Consider the following 18,042-nt stretch of genomic DNA (forward strand, 5'->3'; position numbering starts at 1 on the left):
GAACCGTTCCAATGTTGTCCACAGTAAGAAATGTACACACAGAAGCTGGACAATGTGCAAGCCCCAGAGTGGAACAACTAGTGAAGTCAAGAATGTAGCGTCTTTGTCACAGCTTTCCTTTGCAAGACAAACCATTCGGGATACTTGGCTATCATTCGGCTACGATGGAGATAAATTAATGAATTTGTTATTAATGAATACATTCAACCTGCCAGGTGAAAAGAGACGTACCCTCGACATAGTCTTGAGGAAGTTCAGAAGGTACCCTTTAGAGGATCGCGCCATTTGAATGATGCCCCTGGTCGAGCGCATGTTTATCTCGTTTCACTTGCGAGACGATCGTATCCGTTTATCGAGGCAGTAATCAAATCAATTAGACATGTGGATTTCTCTCTCTCTCTCTCTCTCTCTCTCTCGCTCTTTTCGGCATCGGCGCTGAACTGAATGACGCATGCGCGGGTCGATAAACGAGACCAACTAGACGAAGACAGAGGGAAACTAACCTCTAACGGTGTTGGGAGACCGAGGATAAAATCGAGAAACGAGACTTGGTGCGCGAGAACGAGGAGGAAACGGATTGCAAACGCGAGCTATGGAGGCGTTTCTCAATGCTTCCAAAACCGCCCTGGTAACAATTCCGTGGTTCGCGCCTCGTCTCCGGGAGAAGTGACAAATAGCGATTCCGCGGGAGGACGATCTTTCCACCTTTCCAAATTTGTGTTACATCGATGGCGTGCACGTAATCGATGCAGCAATTATAATTCCTTGACGCTCTTGTGGATAGAAGTACACGCGTCGTCAAGTTTGTAATTTTATGAGAAACATAAAACCGTGTAGTCTTTACTGATGCCACTTTTCTCGTGCAGAGGCGTATATTCCGCTTTGCGGATCCATTCTGTAAAATGCAACGCTCTGTAACGCTGTAATAAAAAATTATGTAGCACTGCAAAGTCTAATCTGCAACGTGTCTGCGATTAGAAACGTTCTATTTTGCATAAGCAAAGCAGTGCGCTTAAGAATTTTTGTCGACAATGTACGATTCTATAATGTACATACAATTGATCAACGTACACGTATTGTTAAATGTGAGTATTGGCTGGAAGTAGAATGTTTCTAAACGCAAAGAGCACATTGTAGACGAGGCTAAGACAGAAAGAGGGAAGAGACGACAATGGCTAAAGAGCTAGAGAGCCACAGAGCTTGCTGTCACACTCGGCTCGTTTTCTCATCCGCTGCGTTGTATTGCAGTCCCGGCTGTCGTCCTACCGGAAAATTCGCGTCGTCCTGGGGAATCCGACGTGCGACTTGGATTCGGCTGTGTGCGCCCTGGTCCAAGGGCTGCTGGAGCACGTGGACGCCGCGAGGCGCGGACTCGCCGACCTCGCCGTAATATCGGTCATGAATGTTCCGAAGAGGGAGTTTCGCATCAAGACGGAGGTTGTTTACAGCCTGAGGTCTCACGGCATCCCGTTGGACCTGCTGACGTTTAGGTGAGCACTCTGGATAGCTCGGATGGCTTGAGATGCTCTGTGCTGTGTTCCATTGTACTCCCGACAGAGATCAGATCGATTTGCAAAATGTGCAGAGCGACGGAAGGCTGGAGCTGATCCTGGTCGATCATCACACTCTCGCCGACGAGGACGTCGCGTTGAGACCGGCGGTCGTGACGGTCGTCGACCATCGGCCGTTGGACCCGGCCTGGCCGTGGCCCAACGTGTCCTTGAACGTGGAGACCGTTGGAAGCTGCGCCACCCTGGTCGCGCGCAGTGTCCTGCAGAGGAATCCTGATATGCTGGACGCGCAACTCTCGAGCCTCTTGCGTGGTATTAAGCGCTACTCGGATAGATTCGATAATAGACACGAGACTCTATTATTTTCACACAGCATTCGATATTTTCTGCAGGTCCAATATTGATCGACACCTATAACATGTCGGACGAGGCCGGGCGAGCGACTGCCACTGACGTCGACGTATTAAACGCCCTTGAGCAACAGGGTAGACTCACGTCCGACAGAACTGAGACGTTTAGAGAACTTATGCGCGCAAAGACGGACATCAGTGAATTAACTCTGGAAGAACTTATGATTAAGGATCTAAAAATGACGAATGGAATACCCCTCGTTGGATTTTCCCTCCTGGTGAAAGTGCGTTGCCTGAAATTGTTTTTATTTCATTAATATTGTAAATTGATTTTTTCACCGATCAAGTATAACGAGAGGGAAATTCCAGAATTTTGTCATGCACGAGAATGGGGAGGAGGTCATTGAAAAGTTTGCCAATGAAAGAAATTGCGACATCGTCGTCCTGATCGGGCAGGACGTGATGAGGGAGCGCGTGTCCAGAGATGTCGCAATCTTTTCAACGCCATGCAATCAATTGGCGAACGACGTGAGTATTATTTAACGCAATTCGACCGATCTCTTTTGCGAGGTCGTACCTTGATTTTCCACAATTTTCCACAATTTTCGGTTTTTCTGCTTGGACACTCGTTTAGGACGAGAACGAGCGTCTGAGAAGGAAAACCGGAAATTGTGTAAAATCGATATACGACCTTGCGAAAGAGAACGGCCGAAATTGCCACGCTAAATTCACCCCGGTGTACTCCACATATCCCTTGACATCGTTTGCAGATAATTCGAGCGTTGGCTGAATCCACCCAGCCACTTCTGAATCTAGAATTGATCAAAGAGACTCGAAGGGAGAGGTATAGCCTTTGTTTGTACAGACAGGGAAATGTGAAGGTAACGCGCAAACAGATATTACCGATTGTGCAGAGAGCGACGTTGTTGCACGGAAGTGAGAAAAGTACAGCATAAATGTATTATATAGGATATAGAATTAAGGAGGAAGATGCTGCGGTGGTATAAAGTTTGCCAATAAAAAAAAAATACACGAGTACCTTCTCATGTTCTTTAGGCTACCTCCTTCATCACAATGTTTCCCGCTCCTCACTCTCAGTCGTGTTGGAATAAATTTCGTTTAAATGCGTATGCCATAGATAAATTCACAGTCAATTTACATGTGTTTTATCAACGGCAATATAAGGCGACATATGCTCTAATTATATGCGTAATAAAGCATGTATTGTATACCCATGTACGTATTAATATGCATATTTGATACACGCCTGTGAAATCATGTATATTAATGCACCGATTTGATCAGCTAAATTAACAGTGCGTTTTGCTCCAAAAAAGACCGGCGCATTTGGAGTTAATGAAGAGCCCTCGCCGTTGGAAAAACATCTCGATTATCGGGAATTTTATGATTTTGCGCAGTGAAACGCCGCCGCTATCGTCATTGGCTGCCGGGACGTCACACCCCTCGGCGTTATCACGTATCATCCCCGAAAACGGACCTTTCCGCCCGCGGAATATCCACGCAGTGACCGTGGAGAGCAATGCCGCGGCCGCCGCTCGCCCCTCGCTCGCAGAAACGTCGCGGAGATGTGCGGGGCCGGGATGTGATCGCGCCGTGAGGACCCGTGCGCGGTCGTTTTGCGAAGGAGAGACGCGGAGATGCGAGCCGGGCGGAGCAGCTAGATGAGCGGCCGAATCTGGAAGGAGGCTTATTATTGACGCGACGCACGTGTCCCATTGAAAATTATGAGACTGGCCTCGGAGCGTCGGCGGTTTCTCCCGAACGGTAAGGACGTCGCTGCGGAGGGTCGAGAGATCAACGGAGGCCTCGACGCGGGGATCCCCGGCGGTCTTACCTCCCCCGGGAGATCGGACGCGCGTTCGGCGGAAGAGGAGGAGGAGGAGCAGGAGGTGGCGGCGGGAGTGTTGGGAGGGAAAAAGAGAAAAGAAACGAATTAACGAAATATACGCGCGGAGAATTTCGCCCACCCGCGAAATAACGCATATTGATCGTTCCATACTTGTTGCGCAGAGACAACAGCCGGGCCAGGCTACGCCGAGTATCAACATCCCCACCCTGTGCGAGAGCGGAGAGCTGCATCACGTCTCGCGGACGCCGTTCCGTGAAATCGCATCCCTCCGTACGCGCGTTTCGACGGTGCCCTCCTGCCTTGCGGGGCCAAGAACGGGGATGCGGAAGTCCCTCGGGCTGTATTATGATTTGTAAATGCGCTCGGAGCATCGGTACGCGCCGCGCTATCGCAACATATCATGGAGACAGTACGCCTTTTGATAAAAGTCCTAATACTGTTCAGCTGGTGCGCGAGGGGATCCGTCGGGGACGCTCTCGGTGAGTTGGGCCCTGCCACTTTTCCGCTCTCCGTTATCAACCCCTTTCTATGCGCGGGTGATATTTATCTCGCGGCACGATATTTTCGCAAAATTTTACAGGGTTTCGCACTGATATACTTTATTGACGCTTCCTCTACGATCTTTGGAGTTTTTTAAAGTGATAAATGTATGATATTTTGTGTTGAATAATAATGGACTCGTTATTTCGTTACAAAAGATGGATTGTACGGCACACGTAAACGCGACGATAAATGATAATCGTAATAGCAGAGGAAAGGAATAATGGCGGCAAAAACAACCCAAAGTAAAAATATAAATAATAAACGCATTTTTCGTGGCCATTTATTTATTTCACTGACATGACGTTTACAGTAGGAAATAATCAGAGGCCAAGTAACACGTTTCACATATTCATAAGCGTATAAAAAATATATGTAAGTTAATAATACTCGAGCTCTAAAATATTCAAGATATGTGGACTGTAATTTTAGAAAAATGCATTCTTCCACTCGGCATGGAAGAAGGAAAAATCCCGGATGAGGCGATCACCGCGTCATCCAGTTATGAGATGAAATCCGTCGGTCCCCAAAATGCGAGGTACACGGTTTAACCCGGAAATATATAACGTGCATTAATTATGTACAGCCGTCATGATGATGTGCGTACGTTCGCAGAATACGGCAGGAAAAGAACGGCGGTGCTTGGTGCCCGAAAGCGCAAATCAGTAGCGCCATACGCGAGTACTTGGAGATCGATCTGATGAGAGACCATCTTATTACGTGGACCGAGACCCAGGGGAGATTCGGTAACGGTCAAGGCCAAGAATATGCCGAGGCATTTTTTCTCGAATATTGGCGGCACGAAAAATGGCATCAGTACAAAGATTTAAGAGGGAACAAGGTACACCTGACTGTTAATGAAGATCAATTTCAAACTATTTAAGACGTAATTCTTGCATAGAAACTTAAAATAACTTGCAGTTAAAGATTTTATGAAAAGTTTTAAGGTTTCTTGTAAGAATTAAAAATTCACATTTAATTTTCTTTATTTTAACAGCCTATAACTTTAATTTAAGATAAATTTCTCGTCGTATCCCTAAGAAAGAATCGTTCTAAAACTTGCTGCAGGCCAAACTTAATTACATTAACGTATTATCACGTATTGCATTGTACATATTGTAGGTCCTGCGTGGCAACAGCAATACATATCTAGTCGAGAAACAGAAGTTAGATCTACCATTCATCGCGAGTCGAGTGAGATTCGTTCCTTACAGTCAGCATCCTCGCACTGTATGCATGCGCGTCGAGATTTACGGCTGCGTCTGGAATCGTGAGTGTTCTATACGTTTATTTAATGTTACATTTATTTGCAAAGGGTATACGTGTACTTGTTGTAAATACGATTCGCTTATTGATCGCTTTAAATGCAGCTCTAATCAAGCGCATTTGTCCTTTTATACGTGAAAATATATAATCGGCAGCGTAATAAAATGTCGAAAATGTCAGAAATCATATTTAGAGAGAAACGACAATTGAAATGAATGCGATATAACGAAAACACCCTTCACTGTGCAAAAGGCATCGCTAGTTACACCGCGCCCAAAGCCGACGCAGACGGGCCTAACGGGTGTAACGTCGAGGACACGTCGTACGACGGCACGGAGATCGAGAATTTAATGTTGAACGGACTGGGACAATTAACCGACGGCATAATCGGCAGCGAGATGGAGATTCTGGAGTCCGACAGAGTAACCAACTGGGTCGGATGGCACGATCGGGATAATGTAGAATTGTTGTTTGAGTTCGAACTCTCGCGGAAATTTAGGAATTGTACGATTCACGTGGCAAATCTGCCCGATTTGAGTGTCGAGGTAGGTGATTGGAACAAATTCTTGACGCGACAGCAAGCTTATTCCAAGTCCCGCAACTTTCAGACGTTCTCGACGGTGAGCTTTTGGTTTTCCTCGGATGGCAAGGAGTATCACGAAACACCGGAGACGTTTCAACTGTTGAACGACCCTAAGGTGAACATCATTCCCGGCAACAGCAATGAAAAGAATGGCAGGAGTAGCGCTTCGATATCCATTCCGTTGCAATCGAGGCTCGGCAAATTTATCAAAATGGAAATAAAACCTCAGTCAAAATGGTTGTTGATAAGCGAGATTACATTCCAGACAGGTAATCACTTGACTCAATTTCGTAGTGATGTTATAACATTCAAAGTATGCTCGAGATATACTTATTATCTTGTAATTCAGTTTCAGACGTGAGAAACAGCACTGACGGAGCGTTGGCACGTTTGTCATGGATATATACGAACAGTAACGAGAACATGTCCCAAGTAATTAATCAAGATCAGACCGCGAGAATAAAACAGATCGAGGACAAGGAGATTAAAGGCGAGATCGGCAATCTAGAAATTCATACCGACAACAAGATCAGAGGCGAGGCCGATGATGACAGGAAGATTAATATTCAACAGGGAGGTACAATGACGGGAAAACCGAAAGCTGACTTGAACGAAACAACGTTGGTGTTGAACGAGTCGAATCTGACGCCGGACGCGTTTCCCGTGAACAATTCGCCAACGTATATCGGGCTAATCAGCGCTGCGTTGACTATAATAGTCTTTTTTTCGGGCTGCACGATCTTCCTGATAAAGCAGAGGGGTCGCAACAAAGTGGCTCTGTTACAAAAGCATACCGTGTTATTATGCGGCTCGCCGGCGCCGGGTATCACGATCAATACAAAGGATATCAAATTACCCACACCGATCGTGGTGAACAATCTGTCGCAATCTCGGCTGTCGTTAAAAAGCAAAATTGCCCCGAACGGCGATTACAAATTCGGCGACGTCGATACGAGCGAGCAGCACAGCATTTATGAAAAGATAAATAAAATATCCCCGGAGCCGTATGTCAAATGCGAAGCGAGATCCAATTATAAAACAGAACATTTCGGTACGTGCAGAACCGCATATTAATGGCCGTTAATGGCATTAATAATTAGCTCTAATATTGATTTGTGTCCCATTCCAGGAGCAATCGAGAAATATTTTATGTTACGTTAGACGCAAACATGAAATTTCTATATACAGTCGGTACAGGACGCTTATCCTATAATTATCGGAATACATTTATTTGATTCGCTTCTTTCCATCCCGCACTTAATAATTTACATTTGCCCCAATTTTCCCCGCGCCTTTCCTAATTGATTTTAATTTAGTTATGATTAATTTCATATTCAATAATACGAATGCATATTAATTGCTAAAATAAACGAAATTATTTATAAACTCGTAATAACAAGCGCCATTGTTAAATAATGCTCGCGCCCAATCAAACATCTCTCATGCGTGCTCAAATTACAATCTAACATTATTATTGATAATTCGCATATGTTTTTTTAGACACTAACACCAGCGAGAGCTTCGATGAAGCGCGAGTAGACTGCGTAATGCCAACGATGTCGCGAAAACTGAGTCACTCGCAAACGGGAAAGATTAATCAGAGAATATACGAGAGTTATTACGCGGCCACGGACATCTTGACGGTAAGAGGATTCGCGGCGTGCACAAATGTAAACGGTAATTTAGACAGTCCTGCGATTGTTAATGCAATACTCGGTACAGTATTACGGTATGTTGTAGATCAAGAGACGCGATCAGCATCCCGTTGTGAGTCTCTTCACGCCGCTGCTCATTCGCGATTCGATCGTATCGTACAAACGCGGGACTTACGAGGTCCCGCGCATCTCTCGGCACAGATTGAGAATCCTCGATAAACTCGGCGAGGGAAACTTCGGTTTGGTGAGTCCCATTTATATATTTTCGCTTAATCTCCTGAATAAGAATCGTCTCTTTGCCATCTGTTATATTTTCTTTCTTCATTTATAACGCGAAGATGTGAATCCCATTCAGGTTCACCTATGCGAGGCGAAAGGCATACAAAATCCGGATCTAGGTATCCTTCAAAACCGTCAAGTAGTTATAGTCCGGTCCTTGTGGCGCGGTGTGGTTGACGCTTTGAGGTAAGCCTTGGTGAACTTTTTTCAGACTTTTTAGACAAATTGGTACACTCTTCAGAAGTGCCGAGAAAATGTACATCTTTTCTAGAATTTTTTATATGTATGAATTGAAATTTCTCACTCTATAATTTTAGACATAGTCTTATAAGATTTGAAAACGTTTAAGATATTTTTTCAAAAATTATAGAATGAGAAATCTTAGAAATACAATCAGAATATTCACGTACATGAAAAGAAGTAGACCTTTCCAATATTTCTGAAAGTAGTTCGAGTTCGTAGAAAAATTCTGAAAAACATTTTTATCGTGGAAAGCATCGCGTTTAACGAGCTTCCGCAAAGCTTTGTACGGCAACGTATCGTTTCAGGGAGGACTTTATGAACGACATGCACACCTTGGCCGAAATACGGGACGTCAATATCGCCAGGATAATCGCGATCGTCGAGGAGGAACCTTTTAGTGCCATTTTCGAATACGGGGAACTCGGGGATCTGTCAAGTTTTCTAAAAAGTCGCGACCGCGACGCGCCGATAAGGTAAGCCTGCACGACGACTCGTGTTATCTTCTCTATGGGCTCTCACGTAATTATGGATTCTGCAGTTACGAGTGCTCATTGAATCTGGTGACTCAAATCGCTTCGGGTATGAAGTACCTCGAGAGTTTAAACGTACCGCATTGCGATCTAGCAGCCAGGTAACAATACATTCGCTACATAATATTACATATGGCATATGTATAATACGTTTGTCGACATATCTCGTAGGAATTGCATCGTTTGTAAAGATCTGCTGATCAAAGTATCGGATCAGGCCATGTACTGCAGCAAATATGACGGCGAATATTACGTCGACGAGTGCTATGCGAAGATACCATTACGTTGGATGGCATGGGAAGCGGTCTTATCGGTGAGCGTTCCGTAATGAAGATTCCAATAAGAAAAGAATTTTCTATTCATCCCGTTGCATTGCTTTTCTGTTGTTTTGACACTCGGACACTCTTACACATTTTAATTTTCGGTAAAATTTCCACGTAAATTACAAGGCATATGCGGAAATTAAGGCCACCAAACGAGCAACTGCGTATGTTCGAGATGACGTGCATTGATACGTCAAATGCGAGCTAGAAGTCGATTGCTTTCGAACATTGTCATTATTGTTTTCAGAGTCGTTTTCTGATCTTGCTGGCATGGGCTTCGCGCAGTCATCATCTAGAATATTCCACCTTTCGGCTAGATGTTTGTGCCAATGACCGACTTGTGATGACTTCGCACTAAGGCCCATGTTAGCAAAACAGAAGATTATTGTTGTTTTCGGAACAACCGTCGTTTTGCCTGATCACTGCGCGCGTACGTGTGATCGGGTGTCTCTTCCGTCGATATCCAATAAGCCACTCGACTGTTCGCTTCAAATGCGAAAGGTAGCTCGATTGGTTACGTCAGAATCGTGTCTTGACATAAACCCCGATCCCGTCAAGTGTGAAGTGCGAGCCGTCATCCGATATTTCGCTATCGCTAAAGATAAAAAGCCCGCCGACATCTACCACGAAATTGTTTCCGTTTACGGCAACGTCATGTCCTATGATAGAGTGGCAAAGTGAAGTTTAAACATTCGTGATGAGCAGGAACGGGAAACTGTCGATTATGACTGACGAGTTGGCTGGCAAACTCGAGCGACTAATTCGCGAAGATTGCCGTTTGACTGTGGACGAACTTCGTAAAATGTGTCCGGAAGTCGGTCGAACCTTGCTGTATAAAACTGTAATCAACCGTTTGAATTTTCGAAAACTGTGCAGGCGGTGTGTACCGAAAATGTTAACAGAAGAACACAAAACAAATCGAGTTCATTCAGCTCGGGAGTTGCTCGATCGTTATGAGGTGGAGGGTGAAGAATTTCTCGACTCAATTGTGACTGGTGATGAAACATGGGTGACTCATTACGCACCGGAATCCAGGAGGCAATCGATGCAGGGGTGGAATTTTGCCGGGGATTACCCGCCGGCAAAAAAATTCAAAGCGCGACAGCCCGTGAAGAAAATCATGGCAACATTTTTTTGGGATCGAAAAGGAATTTTGCTTATCGATTTTTGGACTCCAGGTCAATCCGCAAATGCCGACAGATACTGCGAGACCCTCGGGAGGCTTCGTCAGGCCATTGAAAGCAAGAGGAGAGATCGGCTGGCAAAGAGGGTGTATCTGTTGCATGATAACGCTCAGCCCCACACCGCACGAAAAACGGTCGATCTCATCAACAGTTTTGGTTGGGATATTCTGAGCCATCCTACCTATAGTCCCGACCTGGCACCAAGTGACTTTTTTCTTTTCACCTTTTTGAAATACCACATGGATGGAAAACGCTTTTCAACTGACGAAGAGGTGAAGGATGCCGTGTGTGAATGGTCGAGGAAGATGGCAGAAATGTGTGACATAGGAATACAAAACTGGATAACCCGGCTCGCCAAGTGCTTGGAACTGAATGGCGATTACGTGGAAAAATAGTGGTATACTTGTGCAAAATTGTCGTACAAGTTTCAATAATAAATATGCATTTGTCGACTTTTGTAGTATGTTGTAGCCTTAATTTCCGAATATGCCTCGCGACATAGATCTAAAAGATTATTCTGACAATGAGAAGAGAAAACTTTGTTCAGGAAAACCAGGACATTTGATACATGTTATGCGAAAATGTCGCAATACTTAAATTGAGAATAATGTTTCTCGCGTATGTTTAGGGAAAGCGAAGCTGCCAATCCGACGTTTGGTCGTATGGCGTAACGGTTTGGGAAGTGCTGACGCGCTGCGAGGACATACCGTACGCCGATCTGACCTCGGAACAGGTGTTGGAGAACTGCGGCCTATGGTACTCGTTGGAGAACGCCGGTAAAAAGAAATGTCCGCGGATCCTCGAGCAGCCGGTGTTCTGCACGGACGATCTGTACCGGCTGATGCTGCGATGCTGGTGCAAACTTGCGGAGGATCGGCCCAGTTTCCAGGAGATTTACTGCTACCTCAAGAAGCTGACTCTGGATTAAATGCGAATGCATCTCTGCCGAAAGAGCATACGAAAGACGATCCATGCAGCAGCAGCAGCAGCGGCAGCAGCGGCGGCGCGGACCAAATCGATTACAATCAGCTGAGAAGCATCCTGATTTCTTTCCTGATCGCAGGTAGCTCCAACTAATTGCGAATTGTGTCGAATCGAGGAGTCGCAAAATGCCTAAACACATCAACGTGGGATGCTCTCTGGCCACTAAAATTACTGCTCAACTAGATTTATCTAATTTTGATTATATAAGTAAGTGTAGGCTAACAACATAACGATAAAAATTCCATGCGGCGAATAATCGCAGGTTTCTCGTATTAATGTTCCGCGCGTATGTCAAGGCGTAATCCGAGAATAATCTCTCGACGATTATTGCCGTAGCAATCATTCGCGAGAAATACGTGATTTCGCGGGCAAAGAAAAGAGATTCACATCTATTTACTAATTTCTTACTTTACATATCTTTCCTACGCTTATACATATATATAATATATATGTGATACTTATTATCGTTTATACTGTTAAAAAAATGTCGTTCCATTTCTTCTATATCTATTGTCCAGGCAGCCGATCGCGATAGAATGACGACGCGAACAAGCTCGCCTACGAAACTTGTCGCAATTTTCCTCGAGTATGTTGCAGATTCTGCGCGAAAACTTTTAGTCGCGTTTCATCGGCTGGGTACTTAATTATATCATCGTGGAAATTTGTTGCACGTAGCCGAAGCAAAATAATATAAGTAAAATCGGCATAAGCGAGCGTAATGCACTCAATTACGTCGAAGAATGACAATCAGTTTTGCTCATCTATATTTATATGTACTTATTTTACGAAATAATATCACGATGTACTCGTATTGATCGATTCAGCTTATCTATCTTAGGGGGAGGGCGGGTCGTTTGATCTTTAATCAAATTTCGCAGTGGCGCAAGATTTTTAAATAGAAATAATCTTCATATATATATCCTTTCTTATATATGTATATCTTAAGCTAAGTCATCTCCAATTTTATTCGGAAATACATAATGTATAATTCACGGGATGTATTTGGAACGAGGGTGCTCTCTTTGCGATTCGAGTTATTGCGTTATTAATTCTTCCGACTTAAGAATAAGGACGTCTCAACAATTTCTGTGCCAAATAGTGGTAACTCAGAAAGGACGGCGGTTCCAAGATGACTTGAACTTTGCGCGAATATTTCGTTCCAATGGACATAAACTAGGCCTCTAAAGCGTACTTCCATTTTAAGATACACCCCGTGCATATTAACGATGTTAACTAAGAAAACGACGAAGACAGGAGCAAAAGAGCAAAACAGAATCACAATTACGATTATTGGAAACAACGACGATAATAACGATTATGGTAAACGTACAATTTTAGATTATATATGTTTATAACAGATGTAACGTTTAATTAAATCAAATTTGTAATATCAATCGTGTGTGTGTCGCTTTGCGAATTGCAGATCCGATCTTATCCGTGCGTATACATAAAGATTTACTTAAGAAATGATTTAATATCGACGACAGTCGAAGGGTTTCAACGAGTTAAACCATTGGGATATGAAAACTTTATTTTCCATCTATTAAGTAAATAACAGGCACTTATCTGCAACTGTATCAACAATTTGTTAGTCTCACACGAGGCGTACGATATTCATTTCTCTGTGAAAATCGTCGAGGGGCTGCTCCCAGCGCTCCTCGAAATACACCCCTAGCAAGAACTCGGCGTTCAACCCGACATTAATGGACCACGGTAGGTGATGATCCAAGTACAATTGCCTCTGTCTGAAATATCATACGAAATGATGACGATACATTAGTGATAACCACAGGCTATCGCGTGCACACGAGTTTACCTAGGACGTAGCCGACTAGCTCCGAATATCGCGCCGGTAATGCACATCGGCAAACGCGTCTGCAAAGCCTCTACCCACTTAACCGACACCTCTCCTAGCATCGTCGTCGGCATCAGGAGTACAGCGTGAAAGATATCGTGCACCTCTCGATACCGTTGCATCACGTAGGCCAGCTCGACATCGTCGACGAACTGCACCGCGACTCTATCGTCGGGCGACACGTTCTGCAATCACAGCCCGCTCGTTACGTTCCGCTCGCTCGTCCCGGGGAGACGGTGCGATTCATATCTTACGTTGTCATCCAAGAAATCGCGATACGTTCTGCCCACAGTTCCTGGCGGCAGGTCTTTGAGGTGAGAGAGGTCGACGGTGGACGTGTTGACGCGCGGCTTTCGCGCGAGCACACGCTGGCCCTCGCTCGTGTCCATCATCCGTCGACGACAGTGCGCGAGGGCGTTCGCGCCGGTGGTCTCCCCGAGGCACGCTATCATGTCACCTCGAAACGGATTCGCCAGAGACACCGTCGCCGAGCCCACCGTGAGAAGCGCACGCTGCAGGGGGGATAGGGATACATGGTGCTTGGCGTAATCCTCCAGGAACGCCTCGCAGGCGGTCGCGAAGCGGCCTGAAACCGAGCGAGGAGAGTAAGAAGGTCTGGAAGGCGCGTGTTGTCTGTTAATAAATAAAATTTATTTCCATTAAAATAGCGCCGTTATGTATGTACAGATTAGCGTGTACAGATTACATCTAACTCGATGGCGACGCTGGTACCCTGATCGATTCGTATCGTCCTCCTAATCAGCGTAATACTTATTTGGTAACGCAACTTCACTTTGGTATATATTACAGTCGGGTTGTCGGTACTATCTCACGTCGCTCCCTAACTTCCGGTGAGTTAAAGAGCACTTTGTGACACGAGGAACAGAAGTAACAGCTGCTGGTCGCATACGCGCCACCCTGCCGCTTCTTGGAACGAACAAAGGAACATGTACTCTCTACCTCGAAGCCTTACACACATATCCGCCTTACACCTAAACGAAGATCACTAGCTGTTTACACGCTCGCCGAAGTTATATAAAACCTTTTGTACAAATGCTTTGTGTATTATATACAGAGATTACACGACGTTCGGCTCGCCCTCCGAGAGCCACGCGCGAGAAACTTACAATCATATGGCTTGTATTTTACTAGCCTGAGATCCAACCAGGGCGTACTTGGGCTGCGGACTCTCTCTCTTACGGAACGTCACCCAGGTGTACACTAAGCTACCTATCACGCTTAAATTCAACCCTACAAAGTTCAGCCAGGAGAATATGTAGTCACCGCCGATGACCATGCCGAGATACGTGACGCATATGTTTTTCAGACAGCCGATTATGGTGGTGGTGAGCGCGGAGTTGTACAGCGTGCAGAGGAGCGTGCTGTACGACAGTATGAAGCCCATGACGCACGACAGGGCGAACTGCAGGACGAAGAGCGGGTCGGTCCAGCTGGGAAAGTCGAGCGCCTGGGTAAGGTCGCCCATCCACCAGGCCAGCAGCACCGTCGGCCCGAGCATGAAGAGAGAATTGTAATACATGAGCCCGTACTTGCCCAGCTCCTTCGAGTCCAACTTCTTCTTCATGTACACGCCGTTGGCGGCGGTGAAGAGGTCGTTCAACAGGATGAAGATGTAGCCCTCGAGATTGAAGGCGAGATCGTTGAGCGCGGCCACCACCGCGCCCAGGATCATAGTGTAGACGCTCAGCTGTATCGAGAGGCGCGCCTTCACGCCGAGGATGTAGTACTCGGCGATCATTGTCATGAGGATGCTGAACCGCCTGAGGGCGGTGAACATCGGCAGGCTCAGCTGCTTGGTGCCGCCTAGCCCGAATATCATGTTGCCGATGTAGATGAGCGGCAGCGGCCAGATCTTGCCGAAGGTCGCCGTCTCCAGGCTGGGGAAGTCAACGTAGCGCAGCCGCCTGGCGGCCAGCAGGACCAGGATCGTCGCGAGCATCTGGCCGATCCCCAGCACTTGGAAGGACGGGAAGGCGTACGTCGTGAGGATGGTCTTGTTGACGACCGTTATCATGAACGACGACAGCCCGTAGAAGAGCGCCGACGCCACCCGCGCGAACATCGCGTTCTGCTCGTGCTCCGTCATCGTCAGAGGAAGACGCAGCAGCAGCAGCAGCAGCAGCAGCTCGCCCGCACTTTATATCCGTCCGCGCGGGTCTCGCTATCCGAGAGCGCCGTTACTGCGATAAATAATTACACACATAGAGGAACCTACGCTTAGATAACCTTATCGTTCCGCCTCCGTTCATGGCACCGGGGGCTGCGAGCTCGCCAACTCGCCTAGGATTCGGCTTCGGGGTTGAGTCTGAAGGACCTTCGCGGTGTCGAGTGTCAGGCCTCGGGCACGTGACGCGATCGCGGAGGCATGTTCGTCGCAACGACAAGTCCTCCGCCACGCCGAGCTCTCTCTCTGCGGCACCACTGGCGGAAAAGAAACAAACTGTGACAGACGTAGACATGGGCTACGTTTGGCAGAAAACACTGATTTGCAACAGTTGTAAAGTTCGTGCATTTCATTGGAGTATGCTCTTGGATTCTACCGCAATCAGGAGCGTACGCCAATCGGACTCGGCGCTTTTACAATTACAAAGCAGCTTTTTCCGCCGAACGCGGTCGCTTCCGAATGACGGGCTAGCTCGGGATTTTTGCCGGCAATTCCAAACGAAAAATCTATATCGCTTCTAACGCGTACAAGTGGAAATTTGAAAATTAAACTCCCGACAACCGCTTCGATCTCAAGTGCCGCATTCATTGTCGCGCTCTTTAATGTCCGTTTGAACTTTTGGAATTTCCATTTTAACGCGTGAAAAGTGACTCGTATGGTATTTTCTTGGATTCGTGCTACGTTATCTCTCTACTCGCAGATCTTCAAGACTTGGCGTTCAATTGCAAATGCATTCGATGTAGACGCACAGAGGAGTCTTGGACGCTTTTGCTGAACTTTGTCAATACGGTTTTTCAGGGACATTCTTGAAAGGAAACAAAGGCGTTTCAATTTTAATTCAAAATACTTTCGCCGAGGTGAATAATCGCCACACACAATTCCGCTCTCGCAGAAGAGTTCGGAGTCGACTGGTTGAAAACCGTGCGAATAGCCAATCGACTTTTCCGCAAGAGCAGAATTTCCGCGAACGTTTCCCCATCGAATGAATCGGAGAACAGAGTCGATGTTTCAAGTCTTTAGTTTGCAAAATGAAATAGATATCGATGGAAGAAGCAGCGACGAAGACGAGAGCCTTCTGTCCGACAGGACCGAATGAACTTGCTGCAATTGAACACAAAGTCTTGAGGATCCACGAGAGTCGACCGGAGCCCGAGGCGATCCTCGAGAGGATCTACGAGCCGCCTCGCTGCAGAGCTCACACTCGATACGAATTGAGACGCGTGCCTCCCGCGAAGGATGTATCTCCTTTTTACCTCGAATTACGAGTCTCGCTTGTCGAGAACGGCGGCTTTTCATAAACGCGCGATTCGGCCGAGTCGCGCGGCACGAGGAGCGTACGCCACGATACACTCCGCTTCCCTCTTCATTCCGCGCGTACATTAGTCATCCCCTCGCGGCACGACGCTCGTCTCGGATCAGGTCCCCCACGTTGCGCGACGAACGAATCGGGGGGGGGGCGAATCCACCGGCACGGGCGCCGCCATCTTGCCGCGCGGTCGGGCATCGTCGCGTAACCTCGTGTCCCGTCGCCGAGTATGGATCCCGGCCCGGCGACGGCCGGCGCGGCGGGGGAAGGGAAGCCCTGCCGCCCCTTCGCCCCCCCTCGGGGCGAGGGTCCCGTGTATCCCTGCGCCGCGGTCGCCATGGCGACGACCGGAACGCGGAACTACTTGCGGAAGTTCGTCCATTAATCCCGGGGATCGCCGGTGGCGGGCGACACGACTTTACTCTTGGCGGCGCGTCCGAGTTCCTCGCCCCGGTCGGCCGTGTCGCGGCGAGACGCGTGATCGCCGGAGTCCGCGCGCGTCGGACGTCGGTCCCGCGGTAGTCGAGCCGAGCGGTCCGCGCACCCGTCGCCGCCGTCGCCGACGTCGCCGACGTCGGTCCCGAGACCGTCCTCCCGTGGCCGTCCGTCGGACCTCGCCCCGATGTAAGTACGCGTTGACAGCGTCGCGCGGCCCGCGAACCGGCCGCCCCCGGCGTCGGGGCGTCCGTCGGGACGCGCGGCGCGCCCGCGAGACCGTCCGCTCGGGGAGGAACAAGGGTACGGAGTCGAGCGGCCCCGTGCCGTCGCGCGGACGTCAATCGATATACACGGCGTAGCTGATATTGACCGGCTGGAAATTGATTCTTCTCCGCCGTCCTATCCTCGCGACGCTATCGCGTCGACCCGCGAGGAAATCCCGCCGCGACGTCCGCCCGCGACGGCACACGCTTTCATTTCTTCTTCTCGCCCGTCGCGGCGGAGGCCGGCGACACGATTCGGACATGGTGCATTGGCTGCGCTTTCAGGCTGTCGCTTCAAATGTTTTCAAGTGTTTTTCTTCTCCCTTCTTCTATAAATGATAGAAGGAGGAGAGAAACGCTTCGAAGCGTACGCGGCTTGACCGCGGGGATTGTTCCCCATGTGTGCTTGAAAAAGAGAAGGCGGTGGGAAATTGCCGATACTTTTTATTTCCTTGGACGAATAAAATGCTAATGAAACTGCACTGATAAGTCCTTAAGTTAGAATAGATCAAGACTGGATCGCAGTTTGTAGCTCTTTAGTTTTCACTCCGTATGTATGTGATGGGAATGTAATTTCCAAAGCTTATCTTGGATTAATTTGTATTAAAACAAGATATAGACGTTGTACCGTTGCGTTTGTTGTAAGCCATTCGGTATCTTTTGCCTTGTGCCAGATA

At 47.4% G+C, this 18,042-nt stretch overlaps 6 protein-coding genes across 8 annotated transcripts in view; 3 read left to right on the forward strand and 3 right to left on the reverse strand.

The window, feature by feature from the left end:
• Positions 1-404, reverse strand: part of LOC105568998 (methionine aminopeptidase 1D, mitochondrial) — a 3,654-nt gene extending 3,250 nt beyond the window's left edge. Inside the window, exon 1 of the mRNA XM_012025114.1 lies at positions 232-404. Coding sequence (XP_011880504.1) covers positions 232-312 — 81 coding nt within the window. The 5' untranslated portion in view covers positions 313-404. The remainder of the gene's footprint in view (positions 1-231) is intronic.
• An 86-nt stretch (positions 405-490) lies between these two features.
• Positions 491-2,899, forward strand: LOC105568997 (protein prune homolog). 2 transcript variants are annotated; one of them, XM_012025113.1, is made up of 6 exons: positions 491-628; positions 1,249-1,490; positions 1,558-1,823; positions 1,904-2,145; positions 2,231-2,389; positions 2,632-2,899. In XM_012025113.1, exons 1-6 carry the CDS (start codon positions 593-595, stop codon positions 2,815-2,817), a joined length of 1,131 nt encoding a protein of 376 aa, XP_011880503.1. In that variant the 5' UTR covers positions 491-592; the 3' UTR covers positions 2,818-2,899. The 2 variants fall into 2 exon arrangements, with proteins under 2 accessions (XP_011880503.1, XP_011880502.1); XM_012025112.1 differs by lacking the exon at positions 491-628 and adding an exon at positions 825-1,085.
• A 418-nt stretch (positions 2,900-3,317) lies between these two features.
• On the forward strand, positions 3,318-12,708 carry LOC105569000 (discoidin domain-containing receptor 2-like). Its single transcript, XM_012025117.1, has 15 exons — positions 3,318-3,646; positions 3,893-4,210; positions 4,704-4,809; positions 4,887-5,112; positions 5,394-5,541; positions 5,790-6,082; positions 6,146-6,389; positions 6,470-7,171; positions 7,621-7,763; positions 7,861-8,019; positions 8,131-8,240; positions 8,603-8,770; positions 8,836-8,928; positions 8,999-9,140; positions 10,963-12,708. The coding sequence occupies exons 2-15, from the start codon at positions 4,132-4,134 to the stop codon at positions 11,260-11,262; spliced, it is 2,913 nt and encodes a 970-aa protein (XP_011880507.1). The 5' UTR covers positions 3,318-3,646; positions 3,893-4,131; the 3' UTR covers positions 11,263-12,708.
• Positions 12,709-12,831: 123 nt separating this feature from the next.
• On the reverse strand, positions 12,832-15,483 carry LOC105569002 (ubiquinone biosynthesis protein COQ4 homolog, mitochondrial). Its single transcript, XM_012025119.1, has 4 exons — positions 15,410-15,483; positions 13,428-13,759; positions 13,135-13,358; positions 12,832-13,063 (listed from the first exon to the last, which is right to left on the reverse strand). Exons 1-4 carry the CDS (start codon positions 15,441-15,443, stop codon positions 12,913-12,915), a joined length of 741 nt encoding a protein of 246 aa, XP_011880509.1. The 5' UTR covers positions 15,444-15,483; the 3' UTR covers positions 12,832-12,912.
• LOC105569001 (UDP-sugar transporter UST74c) lies at positions 13,803-15,447 on the reverse strand. The gene has a single exon (XM_012025118.1). It carries the CDS (start codon positions 15,278-15,280, stop codon positions 14,303-14,305), a length of 978 nt encoding a protein of 325 aa, XP_011880508.1. The 5' UTR covers positions 15,281-15,447; the 3' UTR covers positions 13,803-14,302.
• A 1,394-nt stretch (positions 15,484-16,877) lies between the features above and the next one.
• Positions 16,878-18,042, forward strand: part of LOC105569003 (ATP-dependent RNA helicase dbp2-like) — a 7,868-nt gene continuing 6,703 nt past the window's right edge. Inside the window, exon 1 of one of the 2 annotated variants that reach the window (XR_001009467.1) lies at positions 16,878-17,288. Coding sequence is in view for 1 of the 2 variants with exons in the window: in XM_012025120.1 (XP_011880510.1) it covers positions 17,287-17,288 (2 nt within the window). In the remaining variant the exon portion in view is untranslated. The remainder of the gene's footprint in view (positions 17,289-18,042) is intronic. The other variant, XM_012025120.1, reaches the window with a different exon arrangement.

This window comes from Vollenhovia emeryi, unplaced genomic scaffold (genome assembly GCF_000949405.1).
Source record: "Vollenhovia emeryi isolate VEMERY1.0 unplaced genomic scaffold, V.emery_V1.0 DF939126.1, whole genome shotgun sequence".
NCBI classification, from domain to species: domain Eukaryota; kingdom Metazoa; phylum Arthropoda; class Insecta; order Hymenoptera; family Formicidae; genus Vollenhovia; species Vollenhovia emeryi.

Coding starts and splice junctions, on each gene's coding strand:
- LOC105568997 (XM_012025112.1), top strand. CDS start 1,032: ATGTACGATTCTATAATGTACATACAATTGATCAACGTACACGTATTG. Junction 1,086..1,248: donor ACGTACACGTATTGTTAAAT/GTGAGTATTGGC, acceptor GTTGTATTGCAG/TCCCGGCTGTCGTCCTACCG. Junction 2,390..2,631: donor GCAATCAATTGGCGAACGAC/GTGAGTATTATT, acceptor CATCGTTTGCAG/ATAATTCGAGCGTTGGCTGA.
- LOC105569000 (XM_012025117.1), top strand. CDS start 4,132: ATGGAGACAGTACGCCTTTTGATAAAAGTCCTAATACTGTTCAGCTGG. Junction 6,083..6,145: donor TGCCCGATTTGAGTGTCGAG/GTAGGTGATTGG, acceptor CGCAACTTTCAG/ACGTTCTCGACGGTGAGCTT. Junction 8,241..8,602: donor GGTGTGGTTGACGCTTTGAG/GTAAGCCTTGGT, acceptor GTATCGTTTCAG/GGAGGACTTTATGAACGACA.
- LOC105569001 (XM_012025118.1), bottom strand. CDS start 15,280: ATGACGGAGCACGAGCAGAACGCGATGTTCGCGCGGGTGGCGTCGGCG.
- LOC105569002 (XM_012025119.1), bottom strand. CDS start 15,443: ATGAACGGAGGCGGAACGATAAGGTTATCTAAGC. Junction 13,359..13,427: donor GCGATTTCTTGGATGACAAC/GTAAGATATGAA, acceptor CTGTGATTGCAG/AACGTGTCGCCCGACGATAG. Junction 13,064..13,134: donor GCTAGTCGGCTACGTCCTAG/GTAAACTCGTGT, acceptor ATGATATTTCAG/ACAGAGGCAATTGTACTTGG.